The following is a 22,425-nucleotide window of genomic DNA, read 5'->3' as shown; positions in this document are numbered from 1 at the left end:
GTGCCCACCACGTGTGTCCGTCCGATGCCCCTGCCCTCTCAGCCAGCTGGTGTGAGCTCTGGACGGGGACTTTGCTTAGCGTTACAGGGCCCGGTGCTTAGCAGCTGCTCAGCTGGTGGATGCCGACCGGCTGCCGGGATGGCCTGGGAAAGGGCCCCCGGGCACTGACTGTGCCTGAACCCCGGGCTACAATGCGGCACGGAGGGCGGCAGGGCCTCACCGTAAGCGCTGCCGGCTACACTGTTGGTGGGGACCGCATGCCTTCCGTTTTGCGTGACGGCCCGGACCGGAAGAGGGTGCTGCCCGATGCTCACGGGCGTGGCCGGCTGCAGGATGGTGACCGTGTGCCCGGGGACGCCAGGGGCCATCTGGCTGGCCACCGTCTGGATGACTCGGCTGGTGGCGGGGATGGTGGCGAAGGCGATGGTGGGCTTCTCCTCCAGGCCTAGGGAAGAGCGCGCGTCAGGGACCGCCTCGCCAGCGGGCGGCCGTGGCCATGGGCTGCGGGTGTCAGGCACTGACACTGGGAACAGCCATCGCTTCTCAAAAGGAAGATCGCACCGAGGAGGTAAGTTTTAAAACAACAGGAAAGCGATTCACAGCTTTTTAAACACACGTGTAACCGTCACACTTTACTGCCAGGGCGACTGAGGAACAGGACAGTTAAACACACGTATAACCGTCACACTTTACTGCCAGGGCGACCGAGGAACAGAATGCTCCTGGGAATGACTGGCCTCCACGCAGACCCGCTGTGGCGAGGCTTCCCATGGCCCCCACGGCTGGGATTACCCGTTAGGTACCAGGGCCCAGGTTCCAGCTCAGGGCTTTGTAGCTAGTTTTTACTTAAATGACTTCTAAGGGCTCCTCACTGGTGGCTCAGGAGGCCTCATCCTCGGATCCCAGGCCCCAACCTAACAGCGCACCTGGGGCTGCGCACACCTGGCTGCTGCTCACGAGGAGGGTGTGCTCTGGAGGGCGACCCTGCTGACTGCACGGGACAGACTCCCCAAAACACAGGAGCGGGGAGTGCGGGCAGCAGGCTGAGAGCCGTCGGCCCCAGAGACTGCCCACCCCGCCCCTGGGCCCTGTACCCCCGAGGCCCAGGCTGACACTCTACCTCCCCGAGCCTCAGAGGGACCACATGGCTCTCACCTCTCGCCTCACTGCCCAGGTCCAGCACCGCGGTGCCTGCGGCTTCATGGGCGCCCCCTGCCGAGGCCTGGTTGGTGGTGAGGATGTACCCGTTGGCGGAGCTGGCGGAGGACGTGACCACCCTGAGCATGGTGACGGGGGGCGCCTGCTGCACCACGTGGATGGCGTGGCCTGGGGGCTGCTGTGCCGTCACGATGGACGCAGGCATGTAGGCCACGGGCTTGGCCACTAAACTAGGAGGTCGGGGGGGCACAGCCATGATCACGGGCTGGGCGCTGACGGGAGAGCCTGCGGAGAAGGAGCGTGAGGTCAGCGGGCCCCACAGCCCCGGCCCGGGTCTGGGTCTGCCCGCCGCAGGGGCCCCGCTCTTACCGGGCGCGCTCTGGGAGTAGCGGTACTCTGGAACAGAGGCGAGCTTCGACCCAAAGTCAGGGTCGTGTGGAATGGGGGAGCCCTCCCGAGACAGGCACTCTGGAGTCTGTAGGCCGCTGGAGCGAGGGGACATCAGCCCGGGGTGGGTGGGTGAAGCCGGAGCACTCCTGAGAACGGGGAGGGACCACGAGAGGGACCACGCGGTGAGTGCGCGGGAAGCAAGGCTACTTAAAGTGGAGGCGCCCAAGGACGCGGACCACGTGCGGCCTGGCCTCCCCTGCCCTCTGTCCCCACAAGGGGTCCCCACGCCTGCAGCGACGACGAGCTGCCCGGCCACCGTCACAGCCCAGCCCCGGGTGGACGCGGTGCTGCTTGTGGCCACAGACGAAGCCACGTCCCGAGCACCTGCTCCCCAAGGGACCAGTGTCCCCCGGGAAAGGGCTCTGTCCTCTGTTCCCCACACGAGCTCTGTGGGCCGGGCACCGACTTCCCGCCAGGAGAGCCTGCGCGGGGCAGAGCCCACGCTCCCGAGTGACCCGTGCCCCCCGAGTGACCCACCGGGCCTGGAACAGCCCCCTCCTCCAGCCCTGCCCGCCGGCTGCGAGCATCGGGCCTCTCCCCTGGGGGACTGTCAGTGACACGCCCCCCGTGCCCCTGAACACACTGGGTAAACTGTCCCTCGAGGGCAGGACGCTGGGCCCCAGATGCAGCGGGGGACGCAGTCTGCATTCTGCGTCTGTGACCCACAGCAGACACCCCTCTCCCTCACCGACAAGGTGCTGTCCCCGAAGCAGAGACCCTCCCTCTGGCCGGCCTCCTGCCTCCCGACCCCTGCTGGCCGGAGTCCTCACCCGGAGACCCCACGCGGTCACCCCGTTGGTGAAGGCGCTCGAACGTACAACTTCCTGTCTGGGCCTCGAGGACCTGGCTTTACTCTACAAAACCAAACCCGTTTCCACCCACCTCTGCCCCCAACACAGGCCGAGACCCAGCCCACAGCAAAGCTCTGCTTCCCTGTCCTCCTGGTCTGGGGGTTCCCTCCCACAATTCCCTGTGCAAATTCTACGTGCAGCACAAGATCGGGGGCCCAACTTCCAATGCGGCCCGAGGACAACCACCTTGACAGACACCCTGCACACAGGGCTCCCGGGCAGCGCTGGCACCGAAGGCGCCCGGAACGTCCCCCGAGCCGCTCATGGGCAGAGCAGCCCCCAAAGCTCGGGAGCCCTCACCTCCAGGACCTCGGGGCGCCTGCTTACAGATGGGTTCACAGGCCTTTAGGGAGGTGCTCGAGCTAAAGGAGTCAGCAGGGTGGGCCCGGTCCCGGGACGGCATCCTCACAGGAAGGGGAAGCGCGGACAGAGAGCGCCACGCGCCGCCGGCCTCCGCCAGACGCCTTCCCACCAGCGCAGCCTCTCAGCCACGTGCAGGGGCAGCCACGGTTGCCGACTGCAGGGCTGTGGCCCATGGACGCTGGACGGTCCCTCCCTCGGGACAAGGGGAAGGGCGGTGAGTGCCCAGGGGCCGGTGGGGAGTGGCCGCGGGTGGCCGGCTCACCTGGAGGACAGCGGTCCGAAGGGGGTGCGGAAGCAGGAGACGCCCCGCTGCCTGCGCTTCCGGAAGGCCTGCTCCACCAGCTTGGCTTCGGAGGCCGGGTCGATGCGCCAGAAGGACCCCTTCCCGGGCTCCTCCTGGGAGCGGGGCACTTTGATGAAGTAGCGGTTCAAGGAGAGGTTGTGGCGAATAGAGTTCTGCAGGCAACAGAGATGGCACCGCTCGCTAGCGCATCCGAAAGTCACGCCCAGCCGCCCCCACCAGGACGCAGGGATGCGGGACGAAGGTGACAGGACCGGGGTTCAGGGGTCACACCGGCGACGGCTCCCGCGGGCTGGCCAGGTCACTCTTATGGGGCAGTGCAAAGGCACAGGTAGTTTTTCCTGTCAAAGTCCAGGTCAGCATCGCTCCCATTCTTTAGAACAAACGCGAGACAGGAAACGCAATCCCTGGTGGAGGGGGTGTCCAGGTTGAAGCCGGCACTGGGCCTGGCTGGGTGGTTCAGTGGGTAGAGCGTCGGCCCTTGGACTAAAGGGTCCCGGGTTCAATTCCGGTCAAGGGCACACACCTCAGCTGCAGGCTCAATTCCTGGCCCTGGTCGGGGTACATGCAGGAGGCAACCAATCGATGTGTCTCTCACATCGATGTTTCTCTCTCTGTCTCTTGCCCCCTTCCACTCTCTCTAAAATCAATGGAAACATGTCCTCGGGTGAGGATCCACAAGAATAACAGACAAAACCCTGCACCGAGTCCACCGGCAAAGGAAAGGCACCAGGAGACACGTGATGAACAGGACACGCTGGTTACGCCCAATGCAGACACGGTCTGACGATCCCACGCAAAGGAAAGCGCCGTGACGGACACGTGGCTGTGAGCACAGAGCCCAGCAACGTGATGCGCGGGTGTAGCCGTCCTCAGCTCCTGGCCCTCCGAGGGCGGGGCCGGGCGCCCCGGGATGCAGCCCATTTGGACGCTCTGCGGGGCCATGTGCCGTGCTGGGCGCGAGCCTCACCTGCCAGCCCTTGTCGGCCGTGCGGTAGTAGGGGTAATGCTTGGTGATGTGGGCGTAGATGCCGCTTAGTGTCAGCTGCCGGTCCTGTGCCGAGGAGATGGCCTGCACGATCAGCTGCGCGTACGAGTAGGGCGGCTTCGACTCGTCCTGGGGAGCAGAGCAGGCAGCGTGAGCGAGGCGGCCCCAGGCCATCCCGCCCACGGCCTCCCGCGCAGAAGCGCCAGCGGGACAGGTCAGCAGTGTCTCCTTCAACCAGCCCCGGCCACCTGCACGCCCGCCACGTGCTCCGCCCGCAGGGAGGAGGGTCTCGTCACGATTTGCTGACACCTCACTCCTCACCTCACCGCTGATTTTAAAAGTCCTCGGGGGGGAAGGAACCAAGACAGAGTTGTAAGGCAAAACCTTTCCTCGTCTCAGACACTAAGTGAAACTCTGAAACTGTCTGGTCATCAGCAGATGGGATGCGGGGAATGCGGGGAGAGGAGCACGCGCAGGAGGTGGGCGGGAGGGGCGGGCTGCGGGCGAGACCTTGGGGCTGTCTCCTCCGGACGCGTCTGCCTGCTGCTCCGAGGCGGCCTTGGCGGCGAACTCCGCGGCCAGCTGCAGGTCGGAGGTCACGTTCTGGACGAATCGGTAGCTGGAGGAGCCGGCCCCACGTGGACTGGCCGGGCAGGAGTTGGGAACACTGCGGAGAGAGAGGACACACTCTGGTCACGGTCCTGGGAGGACTCTGTGCAGGAAGCGGGACCGGGGACACAGAAAGCGCCCGCACTTCCCTGCTCTGTGATTGGATGACACCCCACCCACCGGATGAAGGAGGGACCAGTTATGTCCTCAGCACAGACGCTGGCCCGGGAGGCCGAGCCTGAAGGGCAGGCGGCGTGGCTGCAGGGCCGCCGCTGTCCACACGGTGGCACCCTCAGCGAAGGCCAGAGCCGGGTGCTACTGCAGGAACGTTTGAGGGGGGTGACCAGCCCTGCCGGCCACAGCCCCCAGGCTCCTCTCCTCGGCTGAACCGGCCACCCAGCATCTCCGGCTCCTCCACAGCCGCCCAGACTCGGGCCTGTGGGTCCCAGGCCTGTGCCACCCAGCGTCCCGCCCGCCGGGGCGGTGGCCCAGCCACAGGCTTCGGCCCATTTCCTCTCAGTAACAAACCACGTAGAAACACTGGCCCTCACCTTAATTCCATCACAGACATTCCGAGAACACGCATGATAGCACAGCGCCTCCACGGCACCGGAGGAGCCTGTGTCCCCGCCTGACGCCCTCCCCTCATGTCCCAGCACCCGCAGCTGAGCCAGGCCCTCCCCCAGAGCTCCCCCGTCTCCGGCCGGGAGGGACCCCGGTGACACAAGCTGCCCTGCAACACCTGGGGGGCGGGGGGAGAGGGCGTCGTGAGAAGTTGCTACTGAGGAGGAAGGTGAAGGAAAGAATGAAGCCCCGACCGCGAGCAGCTGGTGAGGGACAGCAGCCCTCAGCTCCCGGGCGGCCAGAGTGCCTTCCAGAAAGGCCCGCGTGGGAGTGGGCACTCTAAGGACGCTCACTGGGAGTACCTGCTCTGCCCCCCGGGTCCCCGAACACGCCGAGCGGTGCTGTGCATGCACAAAGTCACGACACCCAACGGGACGCTGGCGGGAAGCAGCACGGCACCTTTCCGGGCGTGGCCCTGACACACCTGCTGGCGAGGTTGGCGGAGGGGAGGGTCGTCCCAGTGCCCCTGCCACGCACGCAGCCGGGCTTTTCCAGTGCGTCCTGGGAGCCACGGCCACGCGTGAAGCCGAGGCAGGGGACACGCAGCCCGTGGCTTCTCCTGAGGTCCCGCGAGGCCCACACCGTCCACGCCCTCCTGGACCCGACCCCCCCCCCCAGTGGCCACGCAGCCCTTCCCCAGCCGCTATTTTGTGGGAGATCAGAGGAAAACTGCTGTCCCGCCCTCAGAAGGCCGACCGCAGGGGGAGGCTGCCTCCCACAGGCCGACCTCCAGCGGAAGCGCGGGTGCGGGCTGGCCCGGGACACAGAGCCGCTCGCAGCCTCTGCCGAACCTCGGGCCGGGCCAGCCGGCCGCCCTGGACGTGCCTGTGAGCACATGGCTTCTGGCCTCCGAGCAGCGAGCTTCTCAATGAGCCCTTCAGCCGGCGGCCGCCTGGACCCCCCCTAAACCCCACACCTCCAGGTCAGGGCGGAGCCCACTGCACGCCACGCCTAGCGCCTGGGCTGTCGGTGCTCAATCAGAGCCGGCCGCGGGCTCTGTGGCCACTGCAGGGCGGCCAGCGCCCCGAGAGCTTCAGGCTGCTCCGCCAAAACTGCCCGGCAACGCGCAGAGCCAGAGAGAACGCCTGGAGGAGAAGCAGTGTCTCTTGGGATGCGGAGACGCGTTGGCCTCCTGGATGGAGCCGAAGCAAGAGACGCTCACTTAGGGCAACGCGACCGCCCAGGCGGGCGGGGCCTGGACCCGGGCGGAGAGCAGCACCGGGCACATGACTCAGGTGCCCGCCCCGACTGCAGGTGAAAGGTGGACACAAAGCGAGATGCAACCGCTGCGCCTTTTATGGAAAATGACCCGAAGTCACCTTCCGTTTTAGGCCATGAGTGGCGCCTCCTCCAGGCTGGCCTGGCACGCGGCCTCCGAGACCGTCCAAGACACGCCTGCCATGTCTGCGCCGCGCTCACGGCACTGGGCGAGCAGGCAGCGGTGTGTGTGTGTGTGTGTGTGTGTGGCCCTGCGTGCCCGCGCGGCGGACACGCTACCGGCTGGGCACACGAGCCAGCTCGGCCAGGACATCGTGTAGGAAGGACCAGGGGACAGAAGAGTGTAAGAGCAACACCTGAAACTAGAAAACAATGTGAAGTACGAGGGACACGCCCCACCGAGGATCTCGCAGGTGACCGCCTGCCGGTGCGAAGGAGAACAGTGACCAGCGGGGAGCGGATGGAAGCATTCACCTCTGGTCCCGCCCCCCAAAGACATCCCCCCCCGCCCCCCCCCCCCCCCGTAAACAAAGGGCAGAGGGAAAGGCAGACTCCGGGTCAGGGGAGGGGACCCCCAGGGCCCCCGACGAGGTGGGGGGGGGGGGGCCTGACGCCAGAGGAAAGCCTTTTAGTGATGGGTCGAGTGACAGGCATCCTTCTGGGCGGAGAGGGTGGGTTGTGCCAGGCCTCGGGCACGGAGACCTAGCCCCACACGGCACCGAGAGGCTCACGCTGCGGGGGGGGGGGGGGGGGGGGGGGGGGGGCGGGGGGAGCACCGCCAGGGGCGAGGCTGATACGGACCTGGTGCCCGGCGACCCAGGAGGGCACACGCAGCCACTGCCACGGCTGCACCAAGAGCACAGCAGTGCTCCGTGCCCTGGAGGCGACACGAGGAAAATGCAACTCAGTGAAGCCGACAGCTCTGGGGGAGCTTTCCTGGAAGAGGGGGGAGGAGAAAGGGAACGAGCCTCACAGTGGAAGTGCGTCTGTCACAAGCAAACCTGAGAACTGGGGCGCGTGTGCTGCGAGGGGAGCGCTGGAGGGCCGTGCGCCTGCGTCCCGGAGCGTGGCCAGGGGAGGCCACCGACCCTCAGAGCCTCAGAGCGCCGCCATGGTGCAGCATGGCTTTGGTGAACATGTAAGAACAAACACTAAAACGAGCGAAGGGCATGAGGACTGCACTGTCCCGTGGGCACCGCTGCCCCGGCCCCAGGGGTGCCGGGCCACAGAGGGGCCGGGCCACAGCGGGGCCGGGCCACAGGGGAGCCGGGCCACAGGGGAGCCGGGCCACAGCGGGGCCAGGCCACAGGGGAGACGGGCCACAGAGGGGCTGGGCCACAGGGGAGCCGGGCCACAGAGGGGCCGGGCCACAGCGGGGCGGGCCACAGGGGAGCCGGGCCACAGGGGAGACGGGCCACAGCGGGGCCAGGCCACAGGGGAGACGGCCACAGCGGGGCCAGGCCACAGGGGAGACGGGCCACAGGGGAGCCGGGCCACAGAGGGGCTGGGCCACAGGGGAGACGGGCCACAGAAGGACTGGGCCACAGGAGAGCCGGGCCACAGAGGGGCCGGGCCACAGCAGGGCCGTGCCACAGAGGGGCTGGGCCACAGAGGAGACGGGCCACAGAGGGGCTGGGCCACAGGGGAGACGGGCCACAGAGGGGCCGGGCCACAGGGGAGACGGGCCACAGCGGGGCCGGGCCACAGAGGGGCTGGGCCACAGCGGGGCCGGGCCACAGGGGAGCCAGGCCACAGAGGGGCCGGGCCACAGAGGAGCCGGGCAGAGAGCGGGACTGTGTGCAGAGGGCGCTGTGAGAGCTTTAGACTTTGGTGCCAATTGCTTTTTGTTTTTACTTCATGTTCTGCTAACCTTTGCCAAGTTTCAGTAAACAGATTACTTCCGTTTTTGACGTCTACAATAGAAACAGTCAAGAGAAGCTTCCATGATGAAACAGCTTGTGAAAGCCCGGCTCTGCGTGACGCGGAGGCGCTCGCTCTGTGTGTGCTTTCTCGGGTGTCAGTGCAGCAGTTTCTTAAAACTCGCCTCACAGGAGCACTTTCAGACGGTGTGTTTCTGCAACACCCAGCAAACGATGACCCCATTTCTTCTTTTCTATAAATACCGCTGCTTTAAAACGGAAAAAAGTCAGTGCTAGCCCTAACCGGTTTGGCTTAGTAGATAGAGCGTCGGCCTGCGGACTCAAGGGTCCCAGGTTCGATTCAGGTCAAGGGCACATCCCCAGTGGGGGGTGTGTAGGAGGCAGCTGTTCGATGTTTCTCTCTCATCAATGTTTCTAACTCTCTTTCCCTCTCCCTTCCTCTCTGTAGAAAATCAATAAAATATATTTAAAAAAAAAAAGTCAACGCTGCCTTGATAGCAACATTCACTTGAGAGAGCGTTCATTCATTTTCTGGGTGGAGTGCTTCAGGGTGAAAAAAACCACCCAACCACACAGCACACACCCTGGCCTGGCAGCGGGGAAGCAAAACACTTCAAACAGGCGGAAGACGCAGGGCCTGAGGGCAGGGCCAGGGCCAGGAGGGCAGGGCTGGAGGGCAGGGCCAGAGGGCAGGGCCGGGCTGTTTACTAGGGAGAGCGTCCCCACAGGTACAGCCACTCCCCAAATCTTGGAGCAGCAGTGGCTGGGGACTAGGTGCGGAGAAAACCAAACTGCAGGGACCCAGGAGCCAATGGGGCGAGCAAGCGGCAGCCTCACCAAATTAGGAGACAAACGGAGGAGGGGAGGGGGGCCCTGGGCCAGGCTGCCTTCTCAGAAAGGGCTGGGCTGCCAGGCGCTCCCCCAGGGCACTTCCTCCGGAGAGAGGCGGAGCCGCCTGGTTTCCAGGGGAGGACCCAGGAGGGGAGGGCGGGCCAGGCTGTTGGCAAACACGGGCGCCTCCTGGCAGAGAGGCTCTTGGGAGCTAAGCCTGGCAAGGCCTCTGGGGTCTCTAAAGGCTCAGCTGAATTCCAGAGCCAGAGAAACGGCGTCAACACAAACCCTGTCCCAGTTACTGCTCTCCCTGCTCACGTTTTACCAAATGAAAACAGGAAGCCGGCCCCGCAGACAGAAGACAGAGTGGGCCCAGTAGGACTGAGACAGATGAGGCAGCCCCTGACTGACTCCCGCCCCTAAAACAAGTTAAATATAAACAGGGCGCCGCCGGGACTCTCAGAGCAGCGGTTCCAGAGACACTGCTCAGTGAAAGGGCCTCCTACCCCCCAGAGGCCCTCAGCCTCCTCCCAACAGCAACTCCTACCAGCTCCCCGAGTCTCCTCACCAGGCGGCCCACTTTTATTTGGAACGAGACTCGGAGATACGTTTACTTTACGAAGCTCTCCAGGTACGAACCCAAACATTTGGCCGATGATAAACTCATCTATAGATATAAGAGCCCAATGTGCAAATGTCCCCGCAGGAGTTCGACCGGGAGACCGACCACTCGCTATGCTGTGCACTGACCACCAGGGGCCGGCGCAGAATGAAGGAGGCCCCAGCTGGCAGCCAGAAGCCAGGGAAGGGAAGCCCTGGCCAGCAGCCAGCAGCTGGCAACCGGCAGCTGGGGAAGGGAGGCCCTAGCCGGCAGCCGGAAGGAAGGCCCCTATTGGCCCTGATCGCTGGCCAGGCCTAGGGACCCTATAGTGCACAAATTTCATGCACCGGGCCTCTAGTTGTTAATGTGGTCCAGGGTGAGGCTGGGGGTCAGGGTAAGGCTGGGGGTGAGGGAGAGGCTGGGGGTTGGGGTGAGGCTGGGGGTGAGGGAGAGGCTGGGGGTGAGGGAGAGGCTGGGGGTTGGGGTGAGGCTGGGGGTGAGGGAGAGGCTCGGGGTCAGGGTGAGGCTGGGGGTGAGGGAGAGGCTGGGGGTCAGGGTGAGGCTGGGGGTGAGGGAGAGGCTGGGGGTGAGGGAGAGGCTGGGGGTTGGGGTGAGGCTGGGGGTGAGGGAGAGGCTGGGGGTTGGGGTGAGGCTGGAGGTGAGGGAGAGGCTTGGGGTCAGGGTGAGGCTGGGGGTGAGGGAGAGGCTGGGGGTGAGGGAGAGGCTGGGGTGAGGGAGAGGCTGGGGGTCGGGGTGAGGCTGGGGTGAGGGAGAGGCTGGGGTTCAGGGTGAGGCTGGGGTGAGGGAGAGGCTGGGGGTGAGGGAGAGGCTGGGGGTGAGGGAGAGGCTGGGGGTTGGGGTGAGCCTGGGGGTGAGGGAGAGGCTCGGGGTCAGGGTGAGGCTGGGGGTGAGGAAGAGGCTGGGGGTTGGGGTGGGGCTGCCCGCTGCGGTCTCCCTGGCCGTGTGGAGCACACCACACCGTCATGGGCCCTCGCAGCTCTGGTGCTGCTGGGTAAAGGGTCAGCCTCAGGGCGACGCACAGCCTCACACATTCCGAGTGCACAGGCCGTGTCCGTGCATCTGCGAGTTGTGTAACCGCCACAGCGTCTCATCCAGACATTTCCTCACGCCGGGAAGAAAGGCCCTGCAACCGCCCAGCCACGGCCGCTCCCTGACTTCCTGTCCCTGCACATGTGCCTGCTCTGCTCGCTTCCCACCAGCTGGCCCTGCACATGGCACACTGCTGTCGAGCACCACACTGAACATGCCTTCAGCCCGAACCGTGTCCACTGAAGGGCAGCCACATCCCAGTGTCCACTCATGGGCTGGTGGGCCTGAGCTGTCTCTGCTTTGGGGCTTCACGAACCTCATTGCTGAGCCCGGCGTGCAAGCTCACGGGCCTCCCTGCCGAGCCCGGCGTGCACGCTTCCATGCGACCTTGGGCCCAGTGCACGGCTGGGTCGGATGGAACACTGTTGACTCTGAAGAACTGCAGACTGTTTTCCACAGAGGCTGCTCGCTGTGCTGCACTACGTTCTACCCGTGTGCTCGTCACACGTGTGGAAAGGCAAGAGCACTTCACAGCACAATCTAAGCTTGGGCTCAGGTGGGGCCTCCCTCGAAACTCGGGTTCGATGTGTGGACACACAAGGACGCAGCTAAGTCTGAGCCTCAGAGCAGAGCCACACGGGACGAGTAAAACGAGCTCGAGCAGAGGCTTTGGTGAGTGCTGGCCACGCGGAGCAGCACCGTGCGGACGGCACTGAGGACAGACACAAGGCCCGGGGGCCGAGGGGCCTGCCCCACCGCCTGCCCCCGGGCCAGGCCCCGGACTTGAGCGGGGGGGCCATTTGCAGCTGCCCCCGAACTCTCTCTGCAGGAGCAGGACACACCTATTCACAGGCTCTGGGGGAACCGACTCCCGTACCTCAATGCGAGCGACTCCCAACGTGTGACCAACACGTTTCAGGTGGAAAACAAAGGCGCAAGCGACACGGGGATCATCACAGAGATGAACCCGCATGTGGTTCCCGGAGGGCGGGCCAGGCTGCCAGGCTGTCAGGGAGGAAACAGCCACCGGTTCGCAGTGAGCCTGGTGCACAGGGAGGCAGACCACCGCTAGCACAGCCCTGCGGCTCACAGCGGTGCCTGGGGGTCTGAGGCCCTGGCAGAGCCGCGTGCCTCTCCGGGGCTGACACTGTGCCCGGACGCACAGCCCTGCGGAGACGCCTGGGGCTGGGGGAGGCGAATCGCCAAGTGCGCGCGTCGGGGCTTCAGGGCCACACACACACACACACACACACACACACACACACACGGTGAAGGCAAGAAAGCCATGTCGTTTTAAAACGTCCTCAGCGAAGCAGGAGACGATCTGAAAATGCATTAAGCCTGACCCACACACACTTCATGCCACAGGGAAGACGGCGCAGGCGGCCGCGGTGGCGGGAGGACCAGGGCGGTCAGGTGCCGGTGCCTGAGCGCAGACAGCTCGGCCGCCGACCTCTGGTGGCAGGTTTCCCTCTGGAACTGCCCTGAGGCTGCCACCTCGAAGACAGGCGGGACTGACACACACGGTTAACATGCGCTCACGTCTCACAGAAGCCTGTGCTGCTGTCAAAGGCCCTCACATCTCAGACGGGCAGCGCGACGAGGGGGCGGGACCAGCGCTTTGTGAGAGAATTCTCCAGGGACCTGTGCCAGGAGCCAGGTCCCCAGACGCTCCTCCAGCTTCCAAATGCCACCCAGGGCGTCGCCAGCTGCGCAGCGCACACGCAGGCCCCGCTCGTCCATCCCATCTCCTCCTCAGCACCCCTGGCCCCAGGCCCCGGCCCGCAGCGGAGCCGGGAGCTCCCGGGCTGAGCTGCTCACCTGATGGTGCCGGTCGGGGAGGGGATAGGGCTGACCAGGCCCCGGAGGTCCGGCTCCGGAATGTGGATCCTCAGAGGGGAGATCTGGGGGTAGAGCGGCCGCAGCGGCGAGGCGGGGGCCTCCTCCTGGGGGTAGAGCGCCGTGAACTGGATCTTGATGACCGTGCTGGGGAAGCGGAAGGTGCACCTGCAGGGAGAGGGAGAGCGGCGTCAGCTCAGAGCAGAGGAGAAAGCGCAGTCAGGAGGGACCTGCCCACGGGCCCTGAGCCTGCACAGCCTTGCGGGCCGGCCCGGCTCCATCGGGCCCTTTCTGGCGCTGACACCAGCCTCCTTCGTGCCGGGAACAGGAGCCAGGAACAGCCAGGACCTCTGACGTCCTCTCCAGCGGAGGCCCAGCAGGCAGAGCGCTCCGTCCACTGTCTATCGGCGGGCTCGCCGCCCAGAGCGCGCTGGCTGGGAGGCTGGGCCGCGTGGGCGCGGTGGTTTTAACGACGGAGCCGACCTGAAGCACAGGCGCCCGTGAACCTGCCGCCGGCGTCGGGAGCAGCGGGACACACACAGGCTGGCGGCGGCTTCAGCTCGCTCTGGCGGGAGGAGCTGGTGTTCTCCACTGGCAGAGACCACGCGCTCACAAGCCAATGCCGCCGGGGCCAGGGGCCGCCCCATCACGTGTGTCCATGAGAGTCTGGGCGGTCCTGACCCGGCAGCCCTTCTCACGTCCAGGCCGACGCGTTCCCCACGAGCGGCTGGAGCTCGTGAGGTGAAACACGGGAACCGGGCGAAGCAGCCGCCCAGACAGCGACAGCCGAGCACCCGGGTGGCGGGTCCTGTGACAAGCGGGGCTTCCGTGACAAGCGGGCGAGGAAGCACGTGCACGCGCCCACCTCCTGCACCGGCATCGCTTGGAAGGTGCCACCTCGTGCCGGGCAGCACCTGGCAGGGCCGCGGGCTCTCGGAACGGCTGGGGCCTCGCCAGCAGCTGCTCCGCCACGCCCGCCGCTTCCCAATTCAGCGCCATGTCTGAGCAGACGCCCAGCCCCGCCCCGAGGATGCGGCAGGCAGCCCTCACGCCGTCCCCGTTGCTCTGATAGAACAGCAGTTGTTATGAAACGAGACTGAGAACATGTCACCCGGGTTCCAGGATCACGAGAGCCCCCCGCCCGCCCCCCCGTGACCCCCTCCCACCGGCCAGTGCCGATTCTCCCGGAGACCGAGCGGACGGGCTGCACGTGGTCCCAAAGGGGGCGCCGGCCGGCAGGGAACCCCAGGACGCCGCTGACCCACAGGCCCTGCGTTTCCATTTCCAAACTAAAACGGGACAAAGGCTCTGACGCTCCTGCGCTGCTTCGTGTGGTGCCGCTGACCCTGAACACCAGAGGTCAGGGCTGGGGGTCCATCACGGTCGGCACCGCCCATGGTCCTGCCTAGAGCCACCAGGGCTCTGGAACCATCCTGCCTGTTTCTCCTTTAAGCCACGGTTAAAGCCACACTGCCGTCCTCCTCACACACACACGCACACACACGTGCGCACACACCTGTCCCACAGCATTAGACATGAAGGCAACGATAATGACAAGCAGTTTCCATGGCCTTTCCCTGTCTCTTCCTTTAGCTGCTACAAAGGAACAAACAAGCCCGGTGCCTGCCCGCCCAGGACACGCCGTGGCCTCGCCGTGCGCCGTGGAGGTCTGTGCTGAGTGACCGGCAGACGGGAGTCGTTGCAGACGGTGTAGGTGAAGGCGAGAAATGGCCCACGGTCCCGAGGGAAGCTCTCGCCTGGGCATCTGAAAACCGGTTCCAGCCGAGCTTGTGGCCTGGACGGGCCTCTGAGACTGTCCCTGCCCCCACCGAACGGCTTGCTAACCAAAGGGGACGCTCGGGGCAGAGGAGAGCGCCTCGGAGGCCGCCCAGGCCCCAGCTCAGGCGGAGGACATGACCGCGCAGACGGCGACCGTCCGGCGGCACCCACAGGCCGGGGATGCGCTGCCCCCGAGCCTGGTGCCACCAGCGACTGTTCGCAGACACCTTCCTGCCGTGATGGGAAGCTTCCAGCGAAGGCTTAACGATAAGCATGTTCACACTATTTACTGCAACAGCGATCGCAAGGCATCTCCGGACTCCCTCCCCCAAAGCCACTGCAGCGGGACCTCCCTCGGAGGAGGAGGGAAGTGCAGGAAGCGACTGAACTTTAAGCTGGTGTCCCGGTGCTGGCGGCCACCCCGTGCGCTCCCTGAACGTCGGCAGCCTGGTCCCGGCCCTCGCTGGGTTTAGTGAGCGAGCTTTGCAGTTAACACTGCCCCCGAGGGAGCGCCACGCTCTTCCTGGACCCGGCCACATCGCGCCCGCCGGCAGCAGGGAGGCTCCGGGCAGCCAGCCGCACCCGCAGGGCCATCCCCTTCCTGGGCACAGAAGTCCGGCCCTGAGTAGAGACAGGCAGTGGGTGGCTGCAGCAGCTGGGGCGGGGCTGGGAGGGACAGTGACCGAGCTGGGTGCGGGTTTCTTTCAGGGCTGACACACGTGCTCAGATCAGTGTGGCGATGGCTGCCACACGCTAAGCCCAGGCCTGAACAGTTTAAATGAGACGCTGTGGGACTGACACGGGGCAGTGCCGACTCGTGTGCACACAGTACGTCCAGTTCTCTTTCGTTCTCTCCCTTGACACTGATTTAAAGAAACTGCTTTAAGCCCTGGCTGGTTTGGCTCAGTGGATAGTGTCAGCCTGCAGACTGAGGGTCCCAGGTTCAATTCCGGTCAAGGGCACATGCCTGGGTTGTGGGCTCCATCCCCAGTAGGGGGTGTGCAGGAGGCAGCTGATCAATGATTCTCTCTCATCACTGATGTTTCTGTCTCTCTCTCCCTCTCCCTTCCTCTCTGAAATCAATAAAAATATCTATAATAGTAAAAGAGAACGATGCAAACTGACCATCCCTCCGCGAAGCCCACAAGCCACGCCTACCAGCCAATCAGGAGTGGGTATGCAAATAAACCTGACAAAAATGGCAGGTTAATTTGCATATGCAGGTGTCAAGCGCCCTGGGAGGTATCGGTGGCCGTGGGCTGGCTGTGCCAAGCTACACCCGTGGGCTCCCGGGACCTTCACGGACAGAGAGCAGAGCAGGAGAGCAGGTGGAGAGCAGGAGGTTTGGAGGACTTGGCAGAGCAGGAGACCGCTGGAAATAGAGCAGGGCGAGAGAGAGAGCGGCTTGGAGGGCGCGGCTCCCTGTCACCCCAGCTTCCTCATCACAGCTGTGGAAACTGACAGCAGGGAGGAGGAAGTCCCACCCCCAAAGAATCAGCCATTGGTCAGACAGCTCTCAGCGGCCTGACAGCCAGGACTCTCATTCACCTGCATCTCAGACCGTGACAGGAGAGAGGTGGGACTATGTCTAAAGAACAACTGTTGATACAACGTAGCTCTGCAGCCGAAAGATTATGGACAGAAAGTGTCTGCAGAGCAGCGTGCGTCTGATCTTGAAAGAAGGCGGCACCTGCGACAGAATGTATCTGACCACCAGCTACTGGAAAAACGTCGCTCTGATGCCGAAAAACACCGGCGTCATCAACAGAAAATGTCTAAAGACTAATGGCCTTTGAAGTTGAAAGAAGGCAGTGGCGATGACAGAGTATGTTTAGAGAACAGTTATCAACAAGTACTACCAATACCGGTAGGAACTGCCTTCTCAGTGAAAATGGAGTGCATGAGGATGCAATTCTCGAACATAGTTGTGGTGGAATGACTGTTAGATGCGAATTTTGCCTATCACGAAATTTCTCTGATGAAAAACCATCCGATGGGAAATTTACTCAATGTTGTAGCAAAGGGAAAGTCTGTCCAAATGATATCCATTTTCCAGATTACCCGGCATATTTAAAAAGATTAATGACGAATGAAGATTCTGACAGTAAAAATTTCATGGAAAATATTCGTTCCATAAGTAGTTCTTTTGCTTTTGCTTCCATGGGTGCAAATATTGCATCGCCATCAGGATATGGGCCATACTGTTTTAGAATACACGGACAAGTTTATCACCAAACTGGAACTTTACATCCTGCGGATGGTGTTTCTCGGAAGTTTGCTCAACTCTATATTTGGGATATGGCCGAAGCTACAAGTAAAAGATTAGCAATGCCAGAAAACCAGGGCTGCTCAGAAAGACTCATGATCAACATCAACAACCTCATGCACGAAATAAGTGAATTAACAAAATCGTACAAGATGCTACAAGAGGTAGAAAAGGAAGCCCAATCTGAAGCAGCAGTGAAAGGTATTGCTCCCACAGAAGTAACAATGGTGATTAAATACGATTGTAACAGTGACCCAGGTAGATATAATTCTCCCCGTGTAACCGAGGTTGCTGTCATATTCAGAAATGAAGATGGAGAACCTCCTTTTGAAAGGAATTTGCTCATTCATTGTAAACCAGATCCCAATAATCCAAATGCCACTAAAATGAAACAAGTAAATATCCTGTTTCCTACATTAGATGCAATGACATATCCTATTCTTTTTCCACATGGTGAACAAGGCTGGGGAACAGATATTGCATTAAGACGCAGAGACAACAGTGTAATCGACAATAATACTAGACAAAATGTAAGGACACGAGTCACACAAATGCAGTATTATGGATTTCATCTCTCTGTGCGGGACACGTTCAGTCCTATTTTAAATGCAGGAAAATTACAGTTTATTGTGGATTCATATTAAAAAATGGAGGCCAATCAGATAAATTTCATCAAAGCAAACCAATCTAAGTCAAGAGTTGAAAAATATAGTGGTTTGATGGATTATCTCAATTCTAGTTCTGAAAATGACAATGTGCCAATTGGCAAAATGATAATACTTCCATCATCTTCTGAGGGTAGTCCCAGAAATATGCAGCAGCGATATCAGGATGCTACGGCAATTGTAACGAAGTATGGCGAGCCCGATTTATTCATAACCATGACATGCAACCCCAAGTGGGCAGATATTGCAAACAATTTACAACACTGGAAAAAAGTTGAAAACAAACCTGACTTGGTAGCCAGAATTTTTAATATTAAGCTGAATGCTCTTTTAAATGATATCTGTAAATTCCATTTATTTGGCAAAGTAATAGTTAAAATTCATGTCATTGAATTTCAGAAACGTGGACTGCCTCACGCTCACATCCTCTAATTAATTCCCTTTCAATGTGCATGAATTTCGTGCACTGGGAGATATATATATATATATATATATATATATGTGTGTGTATATATATATATATATATAACTTTAAAAAGCCTGGGTGGCCTAACCCACAGACCTCACAATGTGGCCCAGTCACATCGTCACCACTGCTCATTGGGCTTGACGGTCACTAAGTACAAGACACGGCCTTGTCCCACAGGACAGACATTCTTCAAGATTTGGCTCCCAAGGCCTCCTCCTCCTCCAGGGAGCCCTCCTTGATTGCCCGGCTCATCCCGTGCAGGGGGTTAGGTCACTCCATTCCCTGCACATACAGCACACGCGTGCACGTGTACTCTTCCGTGTACCAGGAAGAGTACACGCACATAGACTGATGTGTGGGTACAAGGCAGAATGAGAGAATTCTCCACACGGAGTTACACGCCACAGCAACCTGGAGTGAGGCTCTGTGCAGCCTCCAAACAGAGACGTTCTCAGGCTTTTCCCATCCAGCCTCATCGGCAAGGGTGTGAGAACAGGTCTTCGCTGCCGAGCAGAATCAAGCGGGGGAGAGATCGGAGGGCTTTCGGGGCCAGGAGAGCGCCGTCACCATCCCACAGAGCGGGAGCCGTGCTCTGGCTGCTCAAGCCCCCACAGCGCTTAGAGAAGTCAGGGAAAAGGAGCCGTGTGGGCCAGCCCCACCCTGCAGGGCCGGCAGGGCGTGGTGTCCCTGGCCAGGCCGTGTGGCTCTGGGTGTCGCGAGGGGACTGGAGCGGTCTGCAGTGCTGGGTGTCTGCCTGTCCTGACCCCGGTCTGACTGAGAGTCAGGGCAGACAGCTCCCTCCCCCAGCTGTGGCTCTCCTCCCCCCAGCACCTGAGCATGCTTGGTGCCCGGCCCGCCTCCTGGAAGGACTGGCACCTCCTGCGAGAGGCCCAGGAAGTGGCCACAGGGACGGAGACTGGGAAAGCCTTGGAAGGAGCTCGGGCCACCAGCTCGGGGCCAGTTGAGGCCACGCCCGTCCCCGGCGCACGGCACGCCCCACAGCGGGCAGGTCAGAGCTCGCCGCACCGCCCAGAGCGAGAGAGAAAGCGAAGCTGCGACTGAGCCGCTCCACGTGGGCAGCAGCGCAAACATCCTCTGGCCGAGACTCTGGAACACGCCTCGGACCAGAGCTGAAAGGAGGGTCCGGCACATCCCCTGGAGTTTCTAGAACAACAGATGCTGGTGGCCACGGCAGGGAGCGGGAGGAGGGACAGGAAGCTCAGCCTCTCCTTGGTGTCTGGCTTCAGGCAGCAACAGAAGTGACCTCAGTCACCCAGGCACCCCTCACCCTGCGCCGGCTCAGCCACGCCTCCTCTCCCGCCGGGCGGTGGGCCAGGATGGGCAGGGCACGGCCGCTGGGGGCTCAGGTGACCCCTCTGCTCACAGCCAGCTCACCCCCCCACCCCCGGAGGCGCTACGCGGTCCTGCTCCTGCAGGTAAAGTGCTGCATTTACACTGAATTCAGCCCAATTCTGAAGTGGAAACTGCCCTTCACTGAACACCGAGGGGCCTGCCTGACCGTCTCTCCACTCCATCCACGGCGCTGTGGGCACCACCGCCAGAGGCCCCAAGCCACAGGGGCCGCGGGAGACGCTGGGGTTCCCACCCGCTGGAGCGCTGCCTCCCGCCCAGGGCCCGGGCGCCTGCTGTGACCACCAGGACCAGATCGAGGCCGGTCGGGAGCGCGGACCACTTGCTGTCGCCGCGGGGCGAGCGCCGGGCACTCACAGCACAGGGGTTCTCTGAACGGGGAACGCTAATAGCGATGGAGATGGCAACGAGGCAAAAACAAAAAATGAACAAACAAAAACACAAAAAGCATCCCAGAGACATTCACAGCCTCTCAGGAGGAAAATGCTGACATTTCATCAGAGAAGCCACCGTGTCAGACCGTCTGTGACAGCCCGTCTGTCTGACGCTCAGGAAGCACATTCAGACGAGCAGGGGTGAGACGGCTCGGATCGGAGGCCGAGGTTCCAGGCCTCACCCTGGGGCGCAGACCAGCCCCGAGAGCACAGCGTGCCCCCAGGCCTTCCCCACCACGGGCGCGCGGGCCAGCACAGGGTCTGAGGCTGACCTGGGGTGAGAACGCGTGTGCGCCCCGCACACCCTCAGCACCAAGCACTGGGTGTCCCCTCCCCGCCCACCAGGGCCGTGTCAGGGGAGAGCTAATGAGACACAAGATTTAAATCGGACCCAAGGTCTTCAACCATTGCACCCGCATGTCCTGGGAACAACATCAAACCACCCGTTCTGCAGGATGAGGAAGATCTCAAACAAAATGAGAGCAGCGCCAGAACCACGCAGAACGCGGTGTCAGAACCCCGGCCGGGCCTAACCGGTTTGGCTCAGTGGATAGAGCATCGGCCTGCAGACTGAAGGGTCCCAGGTTCGATTCTGGTCAGGGGCATGTACCTTGGTTGCGGGTATCTCCCCAGTGGGGGGTGTGCAGGAGGCAGCTGATTGATGTTTCTCTCTCATCGATGTTTCTAACTCTCTCTCCCTCTCCCTTCCTCTCGGTAAAAAATCAATAAAATATATTAAAAAAAAAAAAAAAGAACCCGGCCGGGCTTTGCAGCGCCCGCCACACACCCGAGGAGCAAGGAGAGATCCAGCGGGGGCAGGGCGGAGGCCCCCGTGGCCGGCCCTGAGGAGCCTGGAGTGAGTGGGGTGAGAACTGCTCAGGAAGGACTCGCTGCCATGTCCCAGGTCTGGCAACAACGGCAACCCTACAGCAAGGTGAGGAAGGCCCAGAGGATGAGCCCCCCCCCCCCCCCCCAAACTGAAGACAAAGACGTCCCTGGGGCCAGAGGGAATGAGAACAGCCCAGTTCAGGGGCTGGGAGCGGGGCTGGGGGAGTCCGCAGGGCCCCGGGGCAGGGCCCCCAGGAAAGCCAGCAAAGGGGCTCATGGGCGTTTCACTAGGAGGCCGCGAGGACGCTACAGGGGGAGTCACGTCAAGCCACACGTGGGAACTTGGAAAAACTCAAACTCCACCGTAAAGAGCACTCAGGTTACAGCAAAGGACACGCAGAGGCTGGTCACCGAGGAGGGCCCAGGCGCACACGCACACGTACACGCGAGGACACCCATGTCGCCCATCACCAGGGACGCCACCGAGGCTCCACATCAGGACGGCCAGGTGCCGGGAGGGCTGGGGAAGGATCCTCGTGCGCTGGGGCGGGAATGGAAAACGGCAGTCTCTTAAACGGAACGTAGGCCCCGATACGGCTTAGCAACTGTCCTCCAGGCCCGTGTCCCAGAGAAAGGACACCACGTGTCCACGCAGGACCCGGACACGACTGTGGCAGCAGCTTTGTGTGTAACAGCCCCAAAGTGGAGCCAAGCACACGTCCCTCCGTGGGAGCTGAGCCGGTGGGAGCCCCACCCGCGGAGCAGCAATGCTCTGACAGCTGGATGAAGGCGGGATGCGGAGTCCGAAAGAGCCAAACTCGAGAGGAATGTCCGGTCCGTACGCAGCGCTCTCAGGACGACAATCTGAGCTGCGGGGCGGGCTGGTGTGACGCCGGGTGAAGGGGCAGGGGACGGTGATGCAGATCTGCACGTGTGGTCACGGACAGCCACACACACGCTGCTTCCTGGTTTGGACGTTGCCCCCAGTCACTGAGATGTCCCAGTGCGGGAGCGGGTGAAGGGTTCGGGGCCTCTCCGGGAACTGCAGGCCGGCCAGGGGAGCCGCAGCAGGGACAGCCTCGCGTGCCTCCTGCGCCCGGACTGCGGTGGGAGGACACGGAAGCTCACGGCCGGGCCCCCACGTCGACCGGGTCTGCAGACATTCGTCAGGGCCAGGAGGCGAGGCGAAGGCGCGGGCAGTCCCTGCGCACACACAGAAGGCAGGCTGTCCGGCTCGACCAGAAGGCGAGCTCACGGCTCAGACGCCCCGAGGCGAGGCCACCGGAGGAATCCCAGCCCTGCCCCCAGGAGCAGCCCACTTGCTAAGCTAAAAATACCCTGGCACAGGGGCCTCAGAAGGAAGCGCTCCCTTTTATAGACGAAGACGCAGATTCCCGGAGAGGAAGAGGCTGCCGGCCCGGCAGGCGGTGGGTCAGATGTGGGCCAGGACCCCGGCGCTCGGAGACAGGTGCCCCCATCACAGCCTCACCCGCCCTTCGCCCGGACAGGCGCTTCACTGCAAAAACCCACACAGCCAACAACCAGCATTAGCTTTTATTTTTAAAAATCAAGCCATGCCCTAGCTGGTTGGCTCAGTGGCTAGAGCGTTGGCCTGTGACTGAAGGGTCCCAGGTTTGCTTCCGGTCAAGGGCACAAGCCTGGGGTTGCAGGCTTGATCCCCAGTAGGGGGCGTGCAGGAGGCAGCTGGTCAATGATTCCCGCTCATCATTGGTGTTTCCATCTCCCTCTCCCTTCCTCTCTGATATCAATAAAAATATATTTAAAAATAAATAAATAAAATAAAAAACCAAGCCATGAGCTCAGAATGGCTCATAAATTCATAGGCGAAT

At 62.3% G+C, this 22,425-nt stretch overlaps 1 protein-coding gene across 1 annotated transcript in view; it reads right to left on the bottom strand.

The window, feature by feature from the left end:
- The window catches only part of FOXK1 (forkhead box K1), a 46,601-nt gene that overhangs the window by 5,236 nt on the left and 18,940 nt on the right, over positions 1-22,425 (bottom strand). Inside the window, exons 2-8 of the mRNA XM_070414298.1 lie at positions 12,746-12,931; positions 4,622-4,778; positions 4,094-4,240; positions 3,085-3,278; positions 1,528-1,694; positions 1,156-1,443; positions 221-445 (exon numbers count right to left, since the gene is read on the bottom strand). Coding sequence (XP_070270399.1) covers positions 221-445; positions 1,156-1,443; positions 1,528-1,694; positions 3,085-3,278; positions 4,094-4,240; positions 4,622-4,778; positions 12,746-12,931 — 1,364 coding nt within the window. The remainder of the gene's footprint in view (positions 1-220; positions 446-1,155; positions 1,444-1,527; positions 1,695-3,084; positions 3,279-4,093; positions 4,241-4,621; positions 4,779-12,745; positions 12,932-22,425) is intronic.

Source organism: Myotis yumanensis, unplaced genomic scaffold (genome assembly GCF_028538775.1).
Source record: "Myotis yumanensis isolate MYYU_CA2020_CCGP unplaced genomic scaffold, mMyoYum1.0.hap1 SCAF_5, whole genome shotgun sequence".
Lineage (NCBI taxonomy): Eukaryota > Metazoa > Chordata > Mammalia > Chiroptera > Vespertilionidae > Myotis > Myotis yumanensis.
This window is presented reverse-complemented; position numbering and strand designations above follow the sequence as displayed.